This window comes from Schistosoma haematobium, chromosome ZW (genome assembly GCF_000699445.3).
Source record: "Schistosoma haematobium chromosome ZW, whole genome shotgun sequence".
NCBI lineage: Eukaryota > Metazoa > Platyhelminthes > Trematoda > Strigeidida > Schistosomatidae > Schistosoma > Schistosoma haematobium.
In genome coordinates, this window is record NC_067195.1 from 74,026,346 (window position 1) to 74,045,345 (window position 19,000).

General features: G+C 31.8%; 1 protein-coding gene across 1 annotated transcript in view; it reads left to right on the plus strand.

Moving 5' to 3' along the window:
* PRKD1 (Serine/threonine-protein kinase D1) overlaps positions 1-19,000 on the plus strand; it is a gene marked incomplete at its 5' end in the record, with an annotated part of 154,737 nt that overhangs the window by 125,422 nt on the left and 10,315 nt on the right. The window contains 3 exons of the mRNA XM_051212282.1: positions 3,846-3,923; positions 10,741-11,773; positions 15,358-15,404. Coding sequence (XP_051072451.1) covers positions 3,846-3,923; positions 10,741-11,773; positions 15,358-15,404 — 1,158 coding nt within the window. The remainder of the gene's footprint in view (positions 1-3,845; positions 3,924-10,740; positions 11,774-15,357; positions 15,405-19,000) is intronic.

A 19,000-nucleotide genomic window follows, 5' to 3' on the forward strand; every position in this document is an offset into this window, starting at 1 on the left:
TATATTACTGATAGGCTTATTGTATAGTGAAAACAAGGAATAAACATTTTTTTCTCTGTGAACAAAATTCTGACTTTATGCCACGGTTACTGAAAGCTTTTGTTGTTTTACAGATTTATAAATAAAAAAAGTGTTCCAGATTTCAATGATGTATAATACATTTTGTATAAGAACATATCAGTTCAGACAGCGCAATTTTTGAATAGTCTATGCATTGTTTATCCACATTCCTGCTTTCCAAGAGAAGTTACGTACTCCCAGAAGCTCGACCCGCCATCATAATAATTCATAGTCAGAGACGCCATTACTTAGTTATTCAACCTATAACAGATCCCTTATAAAATTTAGTTAGAATTTTGGTCAAATCTTTGTGGAATCATTAATTCTCTCACTCCTCAAGATGATTCATGCTGAAAAGTTCCAACCAGTATAAAATTTAAACTGATAGCTTCCTATAGACTGTTTCTAACCACGTACTATCAAAATAACTTTTCGAAATACACAATTAATGAATAGAATTCCATCATACACAATATTCATTATAATCTAATGATTAATTAGTGTAACTTAATGAATAAGTAAATCAGACAAATACTCATTTAGAAATTCCCGGCGTTTTCTTTTCAAATTTAAACAAAAGTTTCTTACTTTAATGTATCCGTATAAAGATCCTGTCTACATAATACTTATTCTAATTTCGAATAGGTAAATACTACAGCTTACTTAATACTGAAGTAAATAGTTACGTGACAGAATGAAACTATTCTATTATTTTATTGATAAGAGTAACTTATTCAAGTTTAACAGTCTTTTTTTTCTTTTTCATTGACGAATGAATATATGTTTAATAGGCTTTATTAAAAACTGAAAGAAAAGACAAAAACGTTAAGAGAAGTTGATTGTTGTTTTTTGGAACAAATTATAGTCTCCTTTTTAATGTGATTTAGTATACAATGTGATTTCTATAATATTACGTCATCTGAATTTGTTTTCTTGATTGAGAAACATAACTCAACTGAAATGAATTGTAAGCTTCTTTTTGAACGAACAATTAGGTAGGGATAATCAATTTATCATTTGATGCTTACTTACTTACTTACTTACGCCTGTTACTCCTAATAGAGCATAGGCCGCCGACCAGCATTCTCCAACCCACTCTGTCATGGGCCTTCTTTTCTAATTCCATTCAATCCTTGTTCATTTTTCTCATTTCCATCTCCATTTCCCGGCATAATGTGTTCTGTGGTCTTCCTCTTTTCCTTTGGCCTTCAGGATTCCATATGAGGGCTTGTCGTGTGACACAGTTGGGTGCTTTCCTCAATGTGTGTCCTATCCATTATTTGATGCAAAATTACATAAAGTGTGAAAATCATACATTAAATACTTTATTTGCAAATCTTTCATCATTTATCTCAAACTTCATTGCGGTTACTCTTTATTTACATTCTCGCACTTTTCAATTCAATCTTTGCAATCTTTTATTACTAGGCTTTTCATTTCTGATTGGTGTTACATACTACATATGTCGATAGACATAAGTAGCATACAACATAAAGTTACTTAAGTATATTAATCTGCGAATGTTCATTTTTGTATAGAATCATGAATAATCCGTTTGTTCATCCACTTGACCTTCTACCAAATTTTCTGTATCCTTTAATAATATATATCTTAGCATTTTTGAGTAGAGAAAAAAAAGCCATTCTTTTACCTCTTTCATTAATCACTTAGTTTCTTTCAAGATTATACTCAGAAATTAATTTTAGTATATTGAGGTTAAATCTTAATTACCTTGTTCCGGTTTTATTTTTCATTAAGAGTATACTTTGATCAATAGATCACTTTAAAATTGATTTATACAAGAATCACCATGACTATAATTGCATGAATGAATATATCACATGAACTAATATTAAAAATTTAGTCAATAAACATTTAATCTCAGCAATAATAACGCTATGAGCGATTACATTTACAACATTTACAACATAGGTGGTTACATTTTTCATCCAAACTGGTGAATACATATATATATATATATATATATATATATATATATATATATATATACAATATGTTCATTCTCTTCTTATTCATTTACCACTGATAATTATATTCGACCAGTAGATAGTTTTTATTATGATATACTTTCAGATTAGTATTCAGTGGGTAATCACAATTGCTTGATCACTGGGTGGCGATCAATGTCATGCGTGTCTAGTCCTTATTAGTGCAGATCAAATGCTATCGATCATGTTGCAATATGGCCACCAGTCTAGGTGACTCGACACCCTGGTCCAGGGTTTCCTGTCAACTACCTCCAACCACCATCTAATCTTAGTATTCAGCGGGTAACATAACAAGTGACAGTTGTCTCTAAACATTATTCATTTGAATAGAATAAGTTTACAAAGAACCTACTAAGCAATTACAGATTGATTTCAATAGAAATATGATAAATAAAAATTTCAATAGTTGAAATCATGAGTCAATTGAAGCTAGACCACCATGGAAAAACTCTTCTGATATTAATCAATATATACTCACTAGTGACTGTCTCCAAGGGGTATTTTCTTGGAATTCTAGTGAGAAACAGTGACCAGTGGAGTTCAACCAAGTCTGTTGTGAGATAGTATCTCACTGATGACGTTGGTGAGTGTGTCACTCAATTTAGTGGATCAGTTGAAGTTAGACATTAACACTAGCTCAGTGGTCTAGAGGTTAAGCGTTTGCGCGCGACACTGATAGGTCTCAGGTTCGAATCTTGCGATGCAAGATCGTGGATGCACACTGCTGAGTCCCATACTAGAACGAAACGGCTGTCCAGTGTTTGCAGGTTTTCCATGGTGGTCTAGCTTCAATTGACTCATGATTTCAACTATTAAAATTACTAAAATCTCTACAAAACCCCTTCTGAAAATAAAAATTTATTGTATATAAACTAGACTTATTAATTTGTTAGATTATTTTTGTAATGTACTGCTTATACCTACAAATAGATACTGTTACTAATTGTATCTTTTTATTGTTAGACAAACTATTTCATCCTAATTAAGACCAACAGAAGTATAATATGTTAGAAATAGAAGATTAAATATTAATAGCAATAATCATAAACTCTTTAGATAAACAATTGGTCTCGTAATTCAGTAATGTAACAAGGAGTTACGTAATGAAGACGTTTGAACTTGGAAAATTTTCTTCTTAAATGACATCATTTTCTTATGTTTTACAATCGTATTTATAAGTGGTTTCTACATACAGTAGTCTACAATAAAATAGGAATGTGCTACAAAATTTTCAATGGTAGTCGAACGTATTCATGTACTGAATGTAAATGTTTGTAAAAATGATTTACTGTTGTACTGTTTTTTTTTATAAATAGTCTATATATAGAAAGGTCAGAATGCGTTTTGTGGAGATCTTTAGAAATTTCACAGATTAAAATCATGAGTCAATTGAAGTTAGACCACCATGGAAAACCTGGAAGCACTGGACGGCCAACTCGTCCTTGTATGGGACTCCTCAGCAGTGCGCATCCACGATCCCGCACCCAGCGGGATTCCAACCCAGGACCTATCAGTCTCGCGCCAGGCGCTTAACCAACTAGAACATTGAGATGACACCCAACGGTGTTATACCTCATAAGTGAAACAATAATTGTAACCTTAATAAACAGACTATTGATCATAAGTTAATGAATAAGTTTCTGAGTCGAAATTTCTGCTATTTCACAGATATTATCCATGACCTGAATGGTAGATTTTTATGACTAACATCAACTTCGCATACAAAATCCCTTCACATTGATTTTATTCGTTTATTATTATTATTAAAAATTATAGTTGCGTCGACATTTTTGGCGTCTTGGGACTAAATCAATAACAATGTTTTATCATGAGAAAACAAACCGTTATTTCAAGGTAAGTTGTATTCCTATACATTATCTTATTATTTATATAAATAAATATTTATTTATACAATACCCTCTAAAAAGTTATGATGATAACTTCCTAACACACAAATTAATATATCACTTAGAATGTTTTGATATATCTGTTGAATCGTTACACGCTTTAGAATTATGATCTTGTTCGAAGAACATTAAAAAGTGGAACATAAATAATGTAACATAACTGTCATAAGATTTTTTCTGGTTAGCGTTTAAATGTAGATGTAGAAACCTTCACATAACTGAGAAGCATCATCGATGAACAAGGAGGCTCAGATGCAGACGTAAAGGCGAGGATTGACAAAGCAAGGGCCGCATTCCTACAATTGAAGAACATATGCAATTCAAAACAACTTTCAACCAATATCAAAGTGAGAATCTTCAATACGAACGTCGAGGAAGTTCTACTGTACGGAGCCGAAACTTGGAGAGCTACAACAACCATCATCAAGAAGGTACAAGTATTTATAAATGGTTGTCTACGCAGGATACTCAACATCTATTGGTCGGATACCATCAGCAACAGTCTTCTGTGGGAGAGAACAAACCAGCTTCCAGCTGAAGAAGAAATTAGGAAAAGACGATGGAAATGAATAGGACATACATTACGAAAATCATCAAACTGCATCACGGGGCAAGCCCTAAATTGGAATCCGGAAGGGAAGCGGAAAAGAGGAAGGCCAAAGAACACATTACGTCGTGAAATAGAAGCAGATATGAAAAGGATGAATAGGAACTAGAAGGAGCTGGAAAGGATTGCCCAGGACAGGGTTGGATGGCCAATGCTTGTGAGCGGCCTATGCTCCTTCACGAGGAGTAACAGGCGTAAGTGAGTAACTGTCATAAGATTAGAAGCAATTTGATAATCTTTTTTTCAATTTTAGATCAAATAGACACGAAAATCTCTAAGCTTATATAAAACTCAAAAATTATTGAATGTTTAGACTTGTCACTCTAGAAGAATTAGGAAGGTGATCTGGTATTAAATGCTTAATTTTTTGATGATACATTCAAATTCAAATCTGAATCTAAAATCTGAAGTAATTTATATGCAAATCTTTTAGAGATTATTATTTTAGCCTTCAGAATATTGACGAATTCCACAATAATACATTATATTTTACACAAAGTTGTTGTACATTACAGTCCTTGTCATATGAAGTATCACCCAACACTACCAGAATAGTTACTTTGATTTTAACCCCTAGGTAAAAGTGACAAAGGCTAGAATTTAATGGTTACTTTTACGTCTACATATAGATAACTTCTGTGACAAAGAACAGAAAGAATCATCATCTGGATTTCTAAAGTTACTCAAATGCATCTTGTCTAGCAAGCATTAGGTTTTAAATACAAGTTAGGTTTAGTTGAATGAAGCTTTTGGAAGTTGGTTTAATTTGTAGGTTGTATTTATAATAGTTAGCTCACTAGTGACTTCCTTCATAATTTTCTCATAGTTCTAACGATTCACTTAGCCAGTGGAGTTCAAACATATAGTGAGTGAAATAACTATCAGTTATGGCAATAGCTGATTATCAAGTCATATCTCAGGTCAATATACATTGAAGTTATACCATTGAACTTTTAACCCAATGAACCTAATGATTGAGTGTTTTCCACGAGACTTGAAGGTTCTGAATTCAATGCTTAGCAAGATTTTGGATGACTTAAGTTAAGTCATGAAACGTCAGAAATACAATTTTCTACTCATTAAGATATCCTAAAAATATATTAATTATTAACTTTCTATCCGATTCTCAACTGATTTAAACTATCCAGTCCAACCTTGGCATTGATACTTACAACCTTATTACTTTGAATTACTTTAATTAAATCTTGAAACTTAATTTCATGACAAAAATATTGAATTAATTCTTGAAACTAAAATAGCCATTACTAATGATCTTTTAATGAGAACGACTATACGACTATCTTGACTTTTTGTGAAATAGTTTATGTATAAATTTGGCTTTTTGGTAAATAAAATATACCTTTGTTTCCTGAACAATTGTGATATTGATGGAATGTGTATCAAGAATACTGGTTTGTTAAGAAATCATCATTCATTCAAGCTACACATGTTAACTTTAAAACTAATCAACCATATACACCGTTGCATTCACTGTGTGGTATTATATATTTCAAGAAGCGTCTGTATCCACAAGACTTGTTCAGTCTGAGGCATAAAGCATTTCACCAAATACATATGCGCCACACAAATTTCACTTGCTATGTGTGAGGACTGTGATACTGCCCGGGTGCCCAAACTGAAGCAGGTGGTTTTCTTAGGGGGCCACACCTGGAGTTTTCGACCTGAAGGTCTGATCCACAAGGCAGTGGAGCATCGTAAGGAGATGCAGTCCCATGGAAGCCGGTGATCAACGATTGGTTCATGCACTATTTGTTCCCTCAGGATACTGGAGCCCATGTGCACCATTGGTTTGGAATCAGGGTTTTTCAACTTCCTTAGGTGGACTCTCCATGTCCACGAAGCCGGTTAAAGCGCCAGACATTCGCTTTTCGTCCTCTCAATTTGGTAAACAACAGTAATGTCACGACAAGGCAGTGAGTGGGACTTCCCTGGCAGAGGCTATATACGCGTGGCCATGTGAGAGTATTTTTCGAGGGAGAGCGGACTCTCCCCATTCTCGGCCATACCAGGGCATTCGGGGGCTGGTGGCTCAGCCGGAAGCTATGAAAAACTCAGAAGTCATATTAATTTCTCTAGGAGGATGCCATAAATATAGACTAGGTAAAGCTAAGAAGCCACTGTATGATTCTTTGCAATGGTTAATCAAAGGAATTTCAGGGGTCATCATTTTTGTGTCGTTAGTTTTGAAACAAAATTATTTTCTAATCATACAAATCATAAAACCTCCACATCCAATCAAAACTGTTTCCCATGGGTACAACTAGTCACATCTCATATGGGACTGGTGTACAATAAACTAAATAAATATTCTAATAAAAAAGCGTACACCTGGATATGGTAATTATATACTTTTTAAAAGCACTTAAATCAACCACTATTTATTTCCTATTTATGATCATACCATCATCATTTATTGTGATAAGTACAGAAAAATAAACCACACTTAGTTTTATGTCACTTATATTTATCACATATAATAGATACACATTATTTTTAGTTAATCCATAAATTCACAACTAATTGATCACCGGGTAGTGGTCAATGTCATGTATATCAAGCCCTTCTCAGCACTGACAGAATTCTGTCAATTAAGTTGTAATACAACCGCTAGTATAAATGATTCAACACTGCGTACGCTGTATTGAGATGCAAGGTGATGGTTGAGGATAATCCTCAGAAAACCTTCCTTGACTTAAGTTTCGTATTATTTTTCACTGGTTAGTAAGTTGTATCTGTAATCTTAAGAAAACTAATGCTCCGTGGTGGATTCGTCCTGTCACCCAGATTTGCAATCAGAGATGTTACCATTGAGCCAACTGAATAGAACTGACTTCGTAAAGGACTGAGATGTATTTCTAATTGACTGTAAGACTGACTGACACGAGATTGGACCCACCAAGTACAGGTACACCTTACTGACGAGTGACAAATAACACGAAACTTAAGTCTAGGATGGTTTTCTGTCGACTACTTCCAACCACCACCTTACATCATACATATATCTTTGTGTCTATCACTTATCTTTTCTGTAAATTGACTTCCTATCACAATATATCACCTAGTCCATTGAGTTGATTGTTGTTAACAAATAATCCTATTTTATTCAGACTATTCTGTTAAACATTGTTAATAAATAACTGATTTTTTCATAGTTCTTATTGTAGTTGTTATAATCGTGAAGATAGAAAACAGGTAGTTTTTTTAAAGAACACATTTGTTTTTGTTACTGATATACAGAATGTAACTTGGTAAACTTATTGTTATTAAATAATGGACTGAACTATTTATATTCTTTGTATATATATCATGTTTCATTGTTTAATTGAAGAGAACACACTCTTTAATGATGATGTGTTCATCGCAACTTATTATTACAACATGCTCTTGTTTAGACGATACAGAAGAAGAAGAAAACAACATTTTTTCCCAGACAAACAACTTGCTTTATTTTTTTCTTTTACTTGTAAAGTGATTGAAATAATTGGTAAAAAAAAGTTTTCCGTATCGTAGTTTCTTTGATGGTATAGTGAAAACTAAAATAAAATCATTGCAAGTCATAAATTGCAAGTATTGGAGAAGAAAGTAGTGATTGTTGGATTTTCTTAGCTGATCTTAGTTAGAAAACAATTGAAAACTCAAAAGCTTCAGATGGATGCTTCACATTAGTATGAAACTCCTTAGAGGCGCACGTTCATAATCCCACCAAGAAACAAACTCAAGTTTGTAGGTCCTGAGTTCAGCTGTCTCGATAAACTCTCCACATTAAAAATAATTATGTAATCACCAAAGATAATGGAAGATGGTTGCGCGAGACTACGTACTGACTGAAGTTAGACATATACATCATTGCATGTCTGTGTAGCGGTTCAGGAGTTGATTGCTCTCCTCTGGATTAATGATCCAAAGTTGGAGACAATTTGGGGTCGTGGTTGCATCTAGCTAAGAAGTCCCATAATAGTATGAAACAGCTGTCCAGTGCTTCTGAAATTACATCGGTTGTCTGACTATGATCAACCCAGGATGGAAACTATGAGAGTTATGAATTACTTAACAGTTTACAGTATCAGTACACGTAATTTCCACTTTAACTCTAACTCGTATCTTATATAAAAAATTTCCTACGGAAACCCTAACAAGTTATTTTACAATCAAATCATCAAATTGATCAACTGTTATGTCTGGAATTATAAACTATTCAACTCTTAGTACGTGGTCAGTTTAAATCTCTAACTCTCTGATGTCCAAGTTAGTATAAATTATTGGCACCGATTAATCATCGAGTAGTAACCAGTATCGTGTTTGTTTAACATTTAATGCTGACTGAATTCCATCGATCAAATTATAATGTAGCCATAAGTGTAAATGACCTGACATTGCTTGTACTATATTTAAATATTAGGTATTTAGAAGTAGTCAACTTTGTAACTTTCATAACAATAGAGGATGTTATTTTTGTATTCACTTTAATGTTTAACATGTATTACCAAATTATTGTGTGAATACTGGTTAAACTTGTACAGCATTTGATCCCGGCTCAGTGTTTATGTTCCCGGTTGCGGAGTAGTAGTTGAAAACTAAAGATTTCCACACTAGAATGAAACGGCTGTTCGATGCTTTTACATCTTCAGTGTTGTTTAACTTAGATGAATTCGTAATCTAAATAAATTTTAACAATCTTAATTAGTTAGATAAAAGGATAACTCAGTAACAAGTTTCGCAATTAGACTGAAGTTATCAGTAATTTTTTCACATGTACTATAGTGGTACGTGTCATTACTGATAGGAAATGGCTGTTTAGATGTCAATACTTTGGAATGTTAACTCATGCTATCAAACGGTTGAATTAATTGCATTGTATAACTTTGTTTTAATAGTTGCGCTAACCAATTATTGCTGCATAGCTTACCTGAATTAGGTTACCGTAAAATATATTTTTTAATTATTTGTTAAGCAAACATAAGATTACATTTTTCATAATATAGTAGTCTTTATAGCATTTTTTCACGAATGATATTTAAATGAAATGTACAGCAATAAAAAGTAACTATAAGCAAAAATGGATCGTAGCTATCAGTGGAATCCAGGACGCACATTTCGTCCTATTTGGGACTCATCAGATGAATGTACCTGCAACTCAGAGTTGATATTTACTTTGGGACTCGAACCCAGTGCTGTTCACTCAAAACGCCATCGCGTTATCCACTGAGTCCTGATAGTCACTTGCTTGTGAAATATGGTGAATTAAAAAGTGACTTCATTTATGGTCAAAGTATGTAAAATACTGTGACTAAAAAACATATCTTAATGTCTGAATGTTCCGGGTAAAAGATTTTCAATAAAATATTTATTATACTATGAGGAACGTTTTAAACTTAACAGTTATATTTAACAATATTAAATTCCCATTGAAAATTCCAGGAATTCATTTAATATTTATCATCGAAGTATGTCACAATATTCCATTAAGTTTTCTCCTTATAGCTCCACATACATAGCATTCCTTGATCGAATTTTGATGGTTATTTTAATTAGGTTACAGTTATCTGCAACAACTTCAGTGTTCAATAAATGTTCCATATCTAGCACTTTCGGGAAATTTTTTTTCTATTCCTTGAATGAATGAGTGCTGACTAGTGTAGTGTAATTTTTTCTAAAGATTTCGTTTCAAGAGTTTGGAATTATCTACAACTATCTGTTATATTTATGTCACTGTAGTGTACCTTAAAATACAGAATGAAAAGTTAGACCGTAATTATAATCTCGAAGGGAAATTATATATACATATATATATATATATATATATATATATATATATCCATTGAATATTCAAGATCTCACCACTAACGTCATCTATCTATGTTATTATTCTCAACTTTATTTGGTAATCACTAGGCAAACAAACATACACTTTCAAGATTTCTATTAGACGTATACAAGATGGGATGTCTTCACATATATATATATATATATATATATATATATATATATATATATATATATATATATATATATATATATATATATATATATAGTGGCTTCGTTATTTCTGTCTTTTGTTTTAACTTATATAACCAACGTACATTAATAAAGATAATGAAATATTTTACTTTCATTTTCTTCTTCTCGTTTTTCATAGGAACTTAATTTAAACGATATCATTTGTTTGGAACCAGCTGGTACAAATCCTTATCCATGGTGTCATCCAAACACTTCTCAGGCTACTACTACTACTACTACTACTACTACTACTACTACTACTACAATAGCCACAACAAATAATTGTCCAAATATTATTAATAAAAATATAAATGATTGTGATACTCGTTTAAAGTTATTGAATCTTAATGAATTCACTACAAGGTTAATTAAAAATAGTAATAACGATATAAAATTAGATAATTCACCTATTATACCAGATCATGTGTTTGAGTTACGTTGTGTTGACGATTTAATTTATTATGTTGGTCAGTTAGGTTATATGGAAAGTTTAGATAATGAAAATGATACTTCATTATTGTTTAAATTACATTCTCGGCGTAAATCACATTTTCCAGCATTGCCATCAGCTGTATCTTATGTACGTAAAGCTTCTGCTCCACTGTATGGTTTAGTATATTTACCTGAACCACCATTACAGCCACCGTTATCATCATCATCATCATTATTGACTACAGATATGAAATCATCTAATTTCTTAAAAGTTGATTTATCTCAATGTATGAAAACTCAAATGACTGGTAATTGTATACAAGAAAATTCCATAAGTGATGGTTGTTATCGTGCAGCGATTCTTCCACCACCTCCAGGAACTGGTTTAGATTTAGCAAAACATTTAGAAACAGCTATACGTCAATCAATGCTACCTTTAACTTCAAGAACAAGTTCACAGAAAAATACTACAATCAACAATGTAAATTATCAATCTACAAAAAAAGTGCAACAACAAGGAGATAAAGAAATCTTGGAACAGACTCATGGTGCACAAAAATCCATGACTTTATCAATTACAAATAATAAATTTATTATACCAAAACTTATGACAATTAATTCATCAATATGTAAAGATCCAGTCAACATATCAGAGTGTTCACAAATTTGTAATGAAGAAGTTGGTGAAAAAACTACGGAAATATCAGATTTAGAAAAAGCTGAAGATGATGATGGTACAGGTAAGAGTTAAACTAATACCCAACTGTTCACCAACATCGTATATCTCAGAAATATTAATTTACTGAATGAATAAATTTAATTTTTATAACAGAGAAAATGATTAATGAATCCATAGCCGTGTCAAGGATCTTAGTCATTTATTAACTGAACTATATTAACAATATAAAGTAGATATGCAGACAAACTCTTACATATGTCATTGTTTGAATATATTATACAATAAATTACTCAAATATTTTTCAGGCCTAGAATTAAAGCTTGAATTTGATTAAATAAGCGTTCAGTAGAGATTCTAAATCTTATTTTTTTCTAAGTTTTGATTATTTAATAGTTGAATTCATGAATCAATTGAAGCTAGACAGTCATAGAAAACCTGGAAGCACTAGACGGCATTAACACTTTTGAATGCCAACTCGGTGATTTAGTGGTTAAGCGCTCGCGCGCGAGACTGATAGGTCTTGGATTCCATTCCCATGGGGCGGGATCGTGGATGAGCGCTGCTGAAAAGTCTCATTCTAGGACAAAATGGCCTCCAAGTGCTTCCAGGTTTTCCAAGATGGTCTAGCTTTAATTGACTCATGAATTCAACTATTAAATTTGTTATTATCAAATAGATTTATACGAATATTAAATGGTTGGATAGATTATAGATTTTCATAAGGTTCAAAACATATCATGATTAAGACCATTCATAACTAATTACCTTAAACCACTAGTTTTTATTTTGATATCTCTGAACTATCTAACGTGAAACAAAATATACCATAACATGGAAGCACTGAGATGTAAGTGAACCCAGTTGAAAAATTTAAAATAAAACAAGATTTGCGACTTTGATTCCATTTTTAATCATTATTCAATTCAATTAAAAACTTACTTTGATCCTGAGTGCATAGAATTTGATGATCATTACGAAATACAGTATGACATACAATATATATTTTTTAAATGGATCAGTCAGAATGACGTCGCCAATCAAATGGGTTTTTTGTTGTTTCAACGAATCGCTTAAAAAATACTTTTTTTCTTGATATCAGATTTCAATATTCCTTTTGTATCACTTCACTATGTACATAGTATTAAATTCATAGAAAATTTAAATTTATACAAAACTATGCGAAACGTTAAATGAACCTAAGAATCATGAATTATCATCAAGATAGAATGAAATTTTCATTCGACTAGTTGCCAGAAACATGATCAATATTTGTTCCATTAAATTGTTGGCCTATGGAAACAAAGAAATACAGAATTCCGATATGACCTTCTTCAAGAGTGTTAAAAAAAAACACAAAAAATATTTCAGTGAATAATTGTTTTCGATCGCTTTTTCCTCGAGCTCCACAGTTGTAAATCCATAATTAATGTATTATACTATATAAAATTATTTGATAAGATCTATTACTGAAATTAAATTATGGAAAGATAACATCTGATTGCATCACTGCTGTTAAGTAGCTACTTATCAGTATTCGTAACTTGTTACATACAAAAGGGAAAAGCGAAATTCTCTTATGCACTACCACACTAAAAACTATAAGGCTTGTCATCAGATAGTGACTATGAAACACTATCACTTAGCTAATCGGGCAACAATTGACCATCGGTACGACAGAAATCTTCAGTTGGTTGATTGCTGAGTGGTAACCAATGTTGTTTTTGTCTAGTCCTTCAGTGATAGTCAAATTCTGTCAGTCGGTATGCTTACAATACATTTTTAAAATAGAATCTTTCTAGAAAAGATTAAGGGTCTGTGAAATTTATCAGTTTAAACCGAATCTTGTTTGGAAATTAATGTTTATTGATAAACTGTTCAACTGGCCACTAAAAGCATTTCAGAAAAAATAATGTGGCCATTCAATTTTGTTATTCATTACTCTGGGTAAAACAAACACTGTAAATCAATTTGAAAGTTTATTATAGAAAACTTGCCTATAATATTTAAAGTAAAAGATATAAACATTTTTTTCAACAAAGTAAACATTTTCATACTTATGTAGAAATATTTTAATATAGCTACTATTAATTTTAGGGCATTTGTGGAGATTGCGGCATGTTTAAAGTTGAATTCACAAGCTAGATCACTATTGAAAACCTGGAATGGCTTGATGGCCGTTTCATCCTAGTATGGGACTCCCTAGCAGGGCACACCCAAGATCCCGCCCCCCGCGAGATTTGGACTTGGGACCTACCAGTCCCGCGCGCGAGCGCTTAACCAATAGACCAATGAGCCGGCATCCAAAGGTGTTGAAGTTAGACATTAACATCGTTGGATGCCGGCTCATTGGTCTATTGGTTAAGCGCTCGCGCGCGGGACTGGTAGGTCCCAAGTCCAAATCCGCGAGTGCGCACTGCTGAGGGATCCCGTACTAGGACGAAACGGCCGTCCAATGCTTTCAGGTTTTCCATGGTGGTCTAGCTTCAATTGACTCATGATTTCAACTAGTGAGATTTTTAAGAATTTGGCTAGTAGCGGTAGACCTACTCATTAAATATATAGTAGTGTAAATCTACACTAAAAATCTAAAAAATATTATTTAAATGTTTTATCATTAACATATTCGCAGATACATTTTAGAAAATAAACTGACAACTTGGTGCTCTCAATTGTGAGCTAGTTTTGTGTATTCCGAAGCGATTCCTATATAATTCATTTTAGGATTTCTGATGTTATTTTGTTGAAGATCTACATAAAACCACTTTTTTTAAATTAGAGACATATCACTCGATCTATTAATACAGTAGCACTTCTGTTTTCATCAAGAACATGGTTTGAAATATATTTTTGAAGTACTTCTAAATTAAAATTCAAGTGCACTAAACGATGATTTACCAGTTTGAAGGCAATATCTTTATAAGTTATCATAAAAATAGAGACAATATTCATCTATCTATATGATGAGCTCAGGACAAGGTGTAATGCTGAGCAGTAATAACGCGCTTTGTTATATGTTATGATATCACATCAACATTTTAGATTATACTGAATAGTAAGTATAAGATGAACTTTCCAGGTTTATGCTGTAATTTAGTTTATCGCTAGATTATCAGTACCGATGGAACTTGCGTAAACTAATCCCTTTTTATATTAAACTATATGTTCTTTAGAACTACTTAAATAAATAATGATTGTATATTTATAAGTGAATAATTCTGACGTAGATTTTCTAAGATTTCAATTAGATGTAATGAATTGTTCAGTTGAATTCTCTGATAGTTAAACATTAACATACGGCTACTATCAAGTGATAATTGTACGATATTCATTCAATAATCTTATATAGAGATGTTGATATACAGAAGTGTTCAGAAATCACAAACTATAACAAAACAGATATTCAATCCTTTTTGACCTTCAAGGATTGTTTGAATAATATTAGCCCATGATAAAAAACTATTTCTAAATGAACCTAATAACTCTTAGAAAAAATCTATTCACGTTTAGATACTGATCTCAGCATTTTTAACTAGGATTGTTTACAAAATTTATAACTGACTGTTTTAAAATGAAACAAACTATTAAATAAGCTAAAATTAGCTCATGTTGACGATTTCTATTCCATCTTTCTTTATTTATTTACAGGGAGTTCAATAAGTGCTTTTATTGAAAGTAAACAACCTAGTGATAATGTAAGTTCGTACTATATTTTATCCTTTTTTTCTTGCTCTTTTCATATGTTAAATAAATTGATTTGTTTATATTTAATAAGAGTATTATTTCATAATAAACATTTATATGAATTCATATTACAAACATGGTTTAATAACTGATCCATTCAATATTTTATGAATGATTCAAAAGTTGATAACTCTTAGTTAAGTTATATATTGAGCCAATAAATTGATTCATTGAATCAGATTACTTGATTGATCTGATATTATTTTCTTTATTTCTACTTCAATTTGAATTAATATCTCACTTTCCGATTTCTTGTTAAGTTTATTCTAACTCTTTGATTGGTTTAAACTATGTAGAGATATTTCTGACCAACACTTTTATCAGGATTTAATGAACAGTTAACTCGAGGTCTAACAATATTCTTTATTTTTTTTTACATAAAACTATCAACTACTTATAAGTAGGTGGAGATGTATTAGTGTTAATTAGTTGTTATCAGCCAGAATCAATAACTATTTCTGCCAAACAATAAATTACACTTAACTGGTGTGTCTCAATGTTGTTATCTTTTTTACTAACTTATGTTCCATTAAGTGTTATGTCTACCAGCTTAGCTACTGTGTACGATACGCTATCGACTGCCAACATAGAATTTGGTTTATGGTCGAGATATCACATTTTGATTAGTTACTGAATATAATAAAATTATCGGAGTTTATCATCCAAATCTTATAAGTAATTAACGACCACTAGTGTTTTCCTAGTAAGTCCAGAGCTATTTATAAATCCTAGACACTTTTCCTCTTAATTCAAAGAGTTATTCCTCAATCTAGACAACCAACTTAAATGTAAAGTTGAAACGGTGATTTGTAAATCATTTACCAATTCTTCAGTTTTGATCAAGTTCTCTCTCATATAAGCTGTTTTCAGTCACTAATCCTACGGTTTTTACGCTAAACCATCAGAAGATCAACCATTCTAAATCATGTAATATGGTGACCTACAAAGTAAAATACTTTAAACTAACTGAGGGTTCCAGCGAACGAAGTGAGTAATTAACTCATTTGCGGGTTCTACTAGACACATTAACTTGATTTAACATTTTCAATTATTTAAAATTGAGTTTACGAGTAACTTTGTTGAAAATGTTTACCTTGTTACTAATCATTTTCGGTCTTTTGAATTTCATTGAAAGTAATTCGGAGGTGCCAACTTCTGTATCCTTTTATAAAATTTCAGATTATTAAGCAGAATAGTTTTTTATGCTTGTTAGTAAATCTAATTTAAAACAATTAGTCCGTTTTATAAATTTCGATAGAACAATGAGAAGACGGAGTTGATCTGAAAAATGTGATGTATTTACGCTATACATTTCGAACAATCTGGTCACACATATACTTGTCAGGGTATTTTTATATGAAAATACTAAAGGTCAAACAAATAAAAGTCCAATTAAAATAACTAAGGGGAGAGAAAGAATAAGAAATTGTCGCGTTATCCTAGGCCATGGAATGACTTAAGGATTACCAAGGTAAATTCAAGGTTACGACAAATTGTTTTTCTACACATAAATCATTCAAAACAAATAAGTACCTAAGACTCATTTAAAGATTTGAACTATACTCAACTGATAGACCCCTATAAATAAAAGTAATATATTTGTAATATCCCAATGAGTAGAAAATTGGATTTTCTGACGTTTCGTGATAGACCCCTAGTTCAATATTCTGAAGATTGTTCGGATCAAATTCACCTGGAACTTGATTCTTCTTCTTCTTCTTTTAAAAAAAAAAAACTCGTTTTCCAGCTATCTCGTATAACATAACTGTGAAAAAATCGATGTGAAGTAATTCTTATTAATGCATGTACATATTATACGTAAGTTCTTACTTTCATGTTATCGTAATCTCTTAAAGTCAACATGCATATTGCAACAAACATTTCTGATCAACGTATGTATTTATTCATATTAATTTGTTCGATGAGAAAAAGAATGTTTTAATTAGTAACACGATTATGAAATTAAGCCCGAGCTAGAAAAATAATCAATTCTTTTAGAAACATTTATCTTTTCATGAAAAAAACAACAACAGCGTAATACTTCATAGATCAATAGTCGAGAACATCATTCCTATGTACTCTCAACCACAGGTCAATCAGTGCTTAAGCTCCCAAAAGATGGGATCGATGATAGAGAATGAAAAAGCAAAACCGTGAAACTATTAATATTAATGTGTTGTGAATTACTAAAAATAAGGAATAAGCTTGAAATAAATAAAATACTTGAAATTTAAATGAAAACATGAATTTGATACTGACGAGTGGTAAATACCGGCCATCTCGCCTAAAATCGTCAAACTAATGGTCTTAGAAGTACCGTAAACGATTTAAGAAACCTACATCTGTATACAGTTTAACCAAAAACTGATAGATTCATGAGTTGGTGGCATACTTTCATTTGTTTTTAAAAAAAAATACAACTCAATGATAATCATAATACCAGGGATAATTAGTTGGTGATCGAGTATTCTATACAATTGTTTTAGTGCCTACCCAGCTGTTAAAGATTTACAATATAATCAGTTTAAGTGCTTCCCTTGTCTGTTACTCTACTCATAGTGTTGGTCTTGCTTATCCAATGCTGTTATCGTGAGAAATGTTTTGTAGATATCGATGGTCAAATATTTATGACCAACACATGTTTTATGTATTTAGTGGTTGTTTATTAGAAAATAAAAAAACTTACAATCCTATGTTCATTCCTCAAAAACATTCAGTTCTTTCGCTTACATGGTTGGTGGAATGAGCTTCATTGAGTTACTGTAAATAAACAGCTTCTACATGATAAAGTGCCCTCCATTTACACAAAAGTTACTTTTAAGAGAATTAATACATTATAACTATACGCTCCAAGATGGTAATTTTTCATTGGTTTTCATGAGAATCAGTTATCATTCAGGCTGCCTTAAATCTGAAGAGCAAAAGTCATTTCTGCTGCACCACTATTTAGATACCAAAAACCCTAGTGAATCACATTAATTTATTTGTAAGAGATGATTTTATTTAATTGCTATTAAGTTGAACATTTTATGGTCCCTCAAACAGAAGTTGATGGAACAGGGTTGGGACTTCAACTATATTGACCATTAGGCCACTATCCTATTTCCTAACAAATAACAAAGATAAAATTCAAATTAGTTATTGGAATCAATATGAATTGTTGTCATAACTACATTGTAATGACACTGCCTCTCTGTTGTAATTTGCGTCCTAGTTGTAATTATTTGGTTAGTCATCCATCTTCAGAAGATAATTTTTGTGTTAACCAACATAAGGTAAGAAAAATATGTATATAAACCACTTATTCTTACATTATATCAGTATTAAGTAAAACACATCCCATATACACGCATAACATACGAAATAAGTATTTGCCAAAAGTACGTTTTGTTAGTCAAATGATGGCCATTTTAAAGATGACGTTGCAAATCGTTGATCAAATCTTTTGACGAAAACATTTATGCTACAAGTCTATGACTTGTAGATCACCAAAGTAGATGATCTATGTCGATTGATTGGGGGCCTACTTGAGTCAGTGAGAATGATG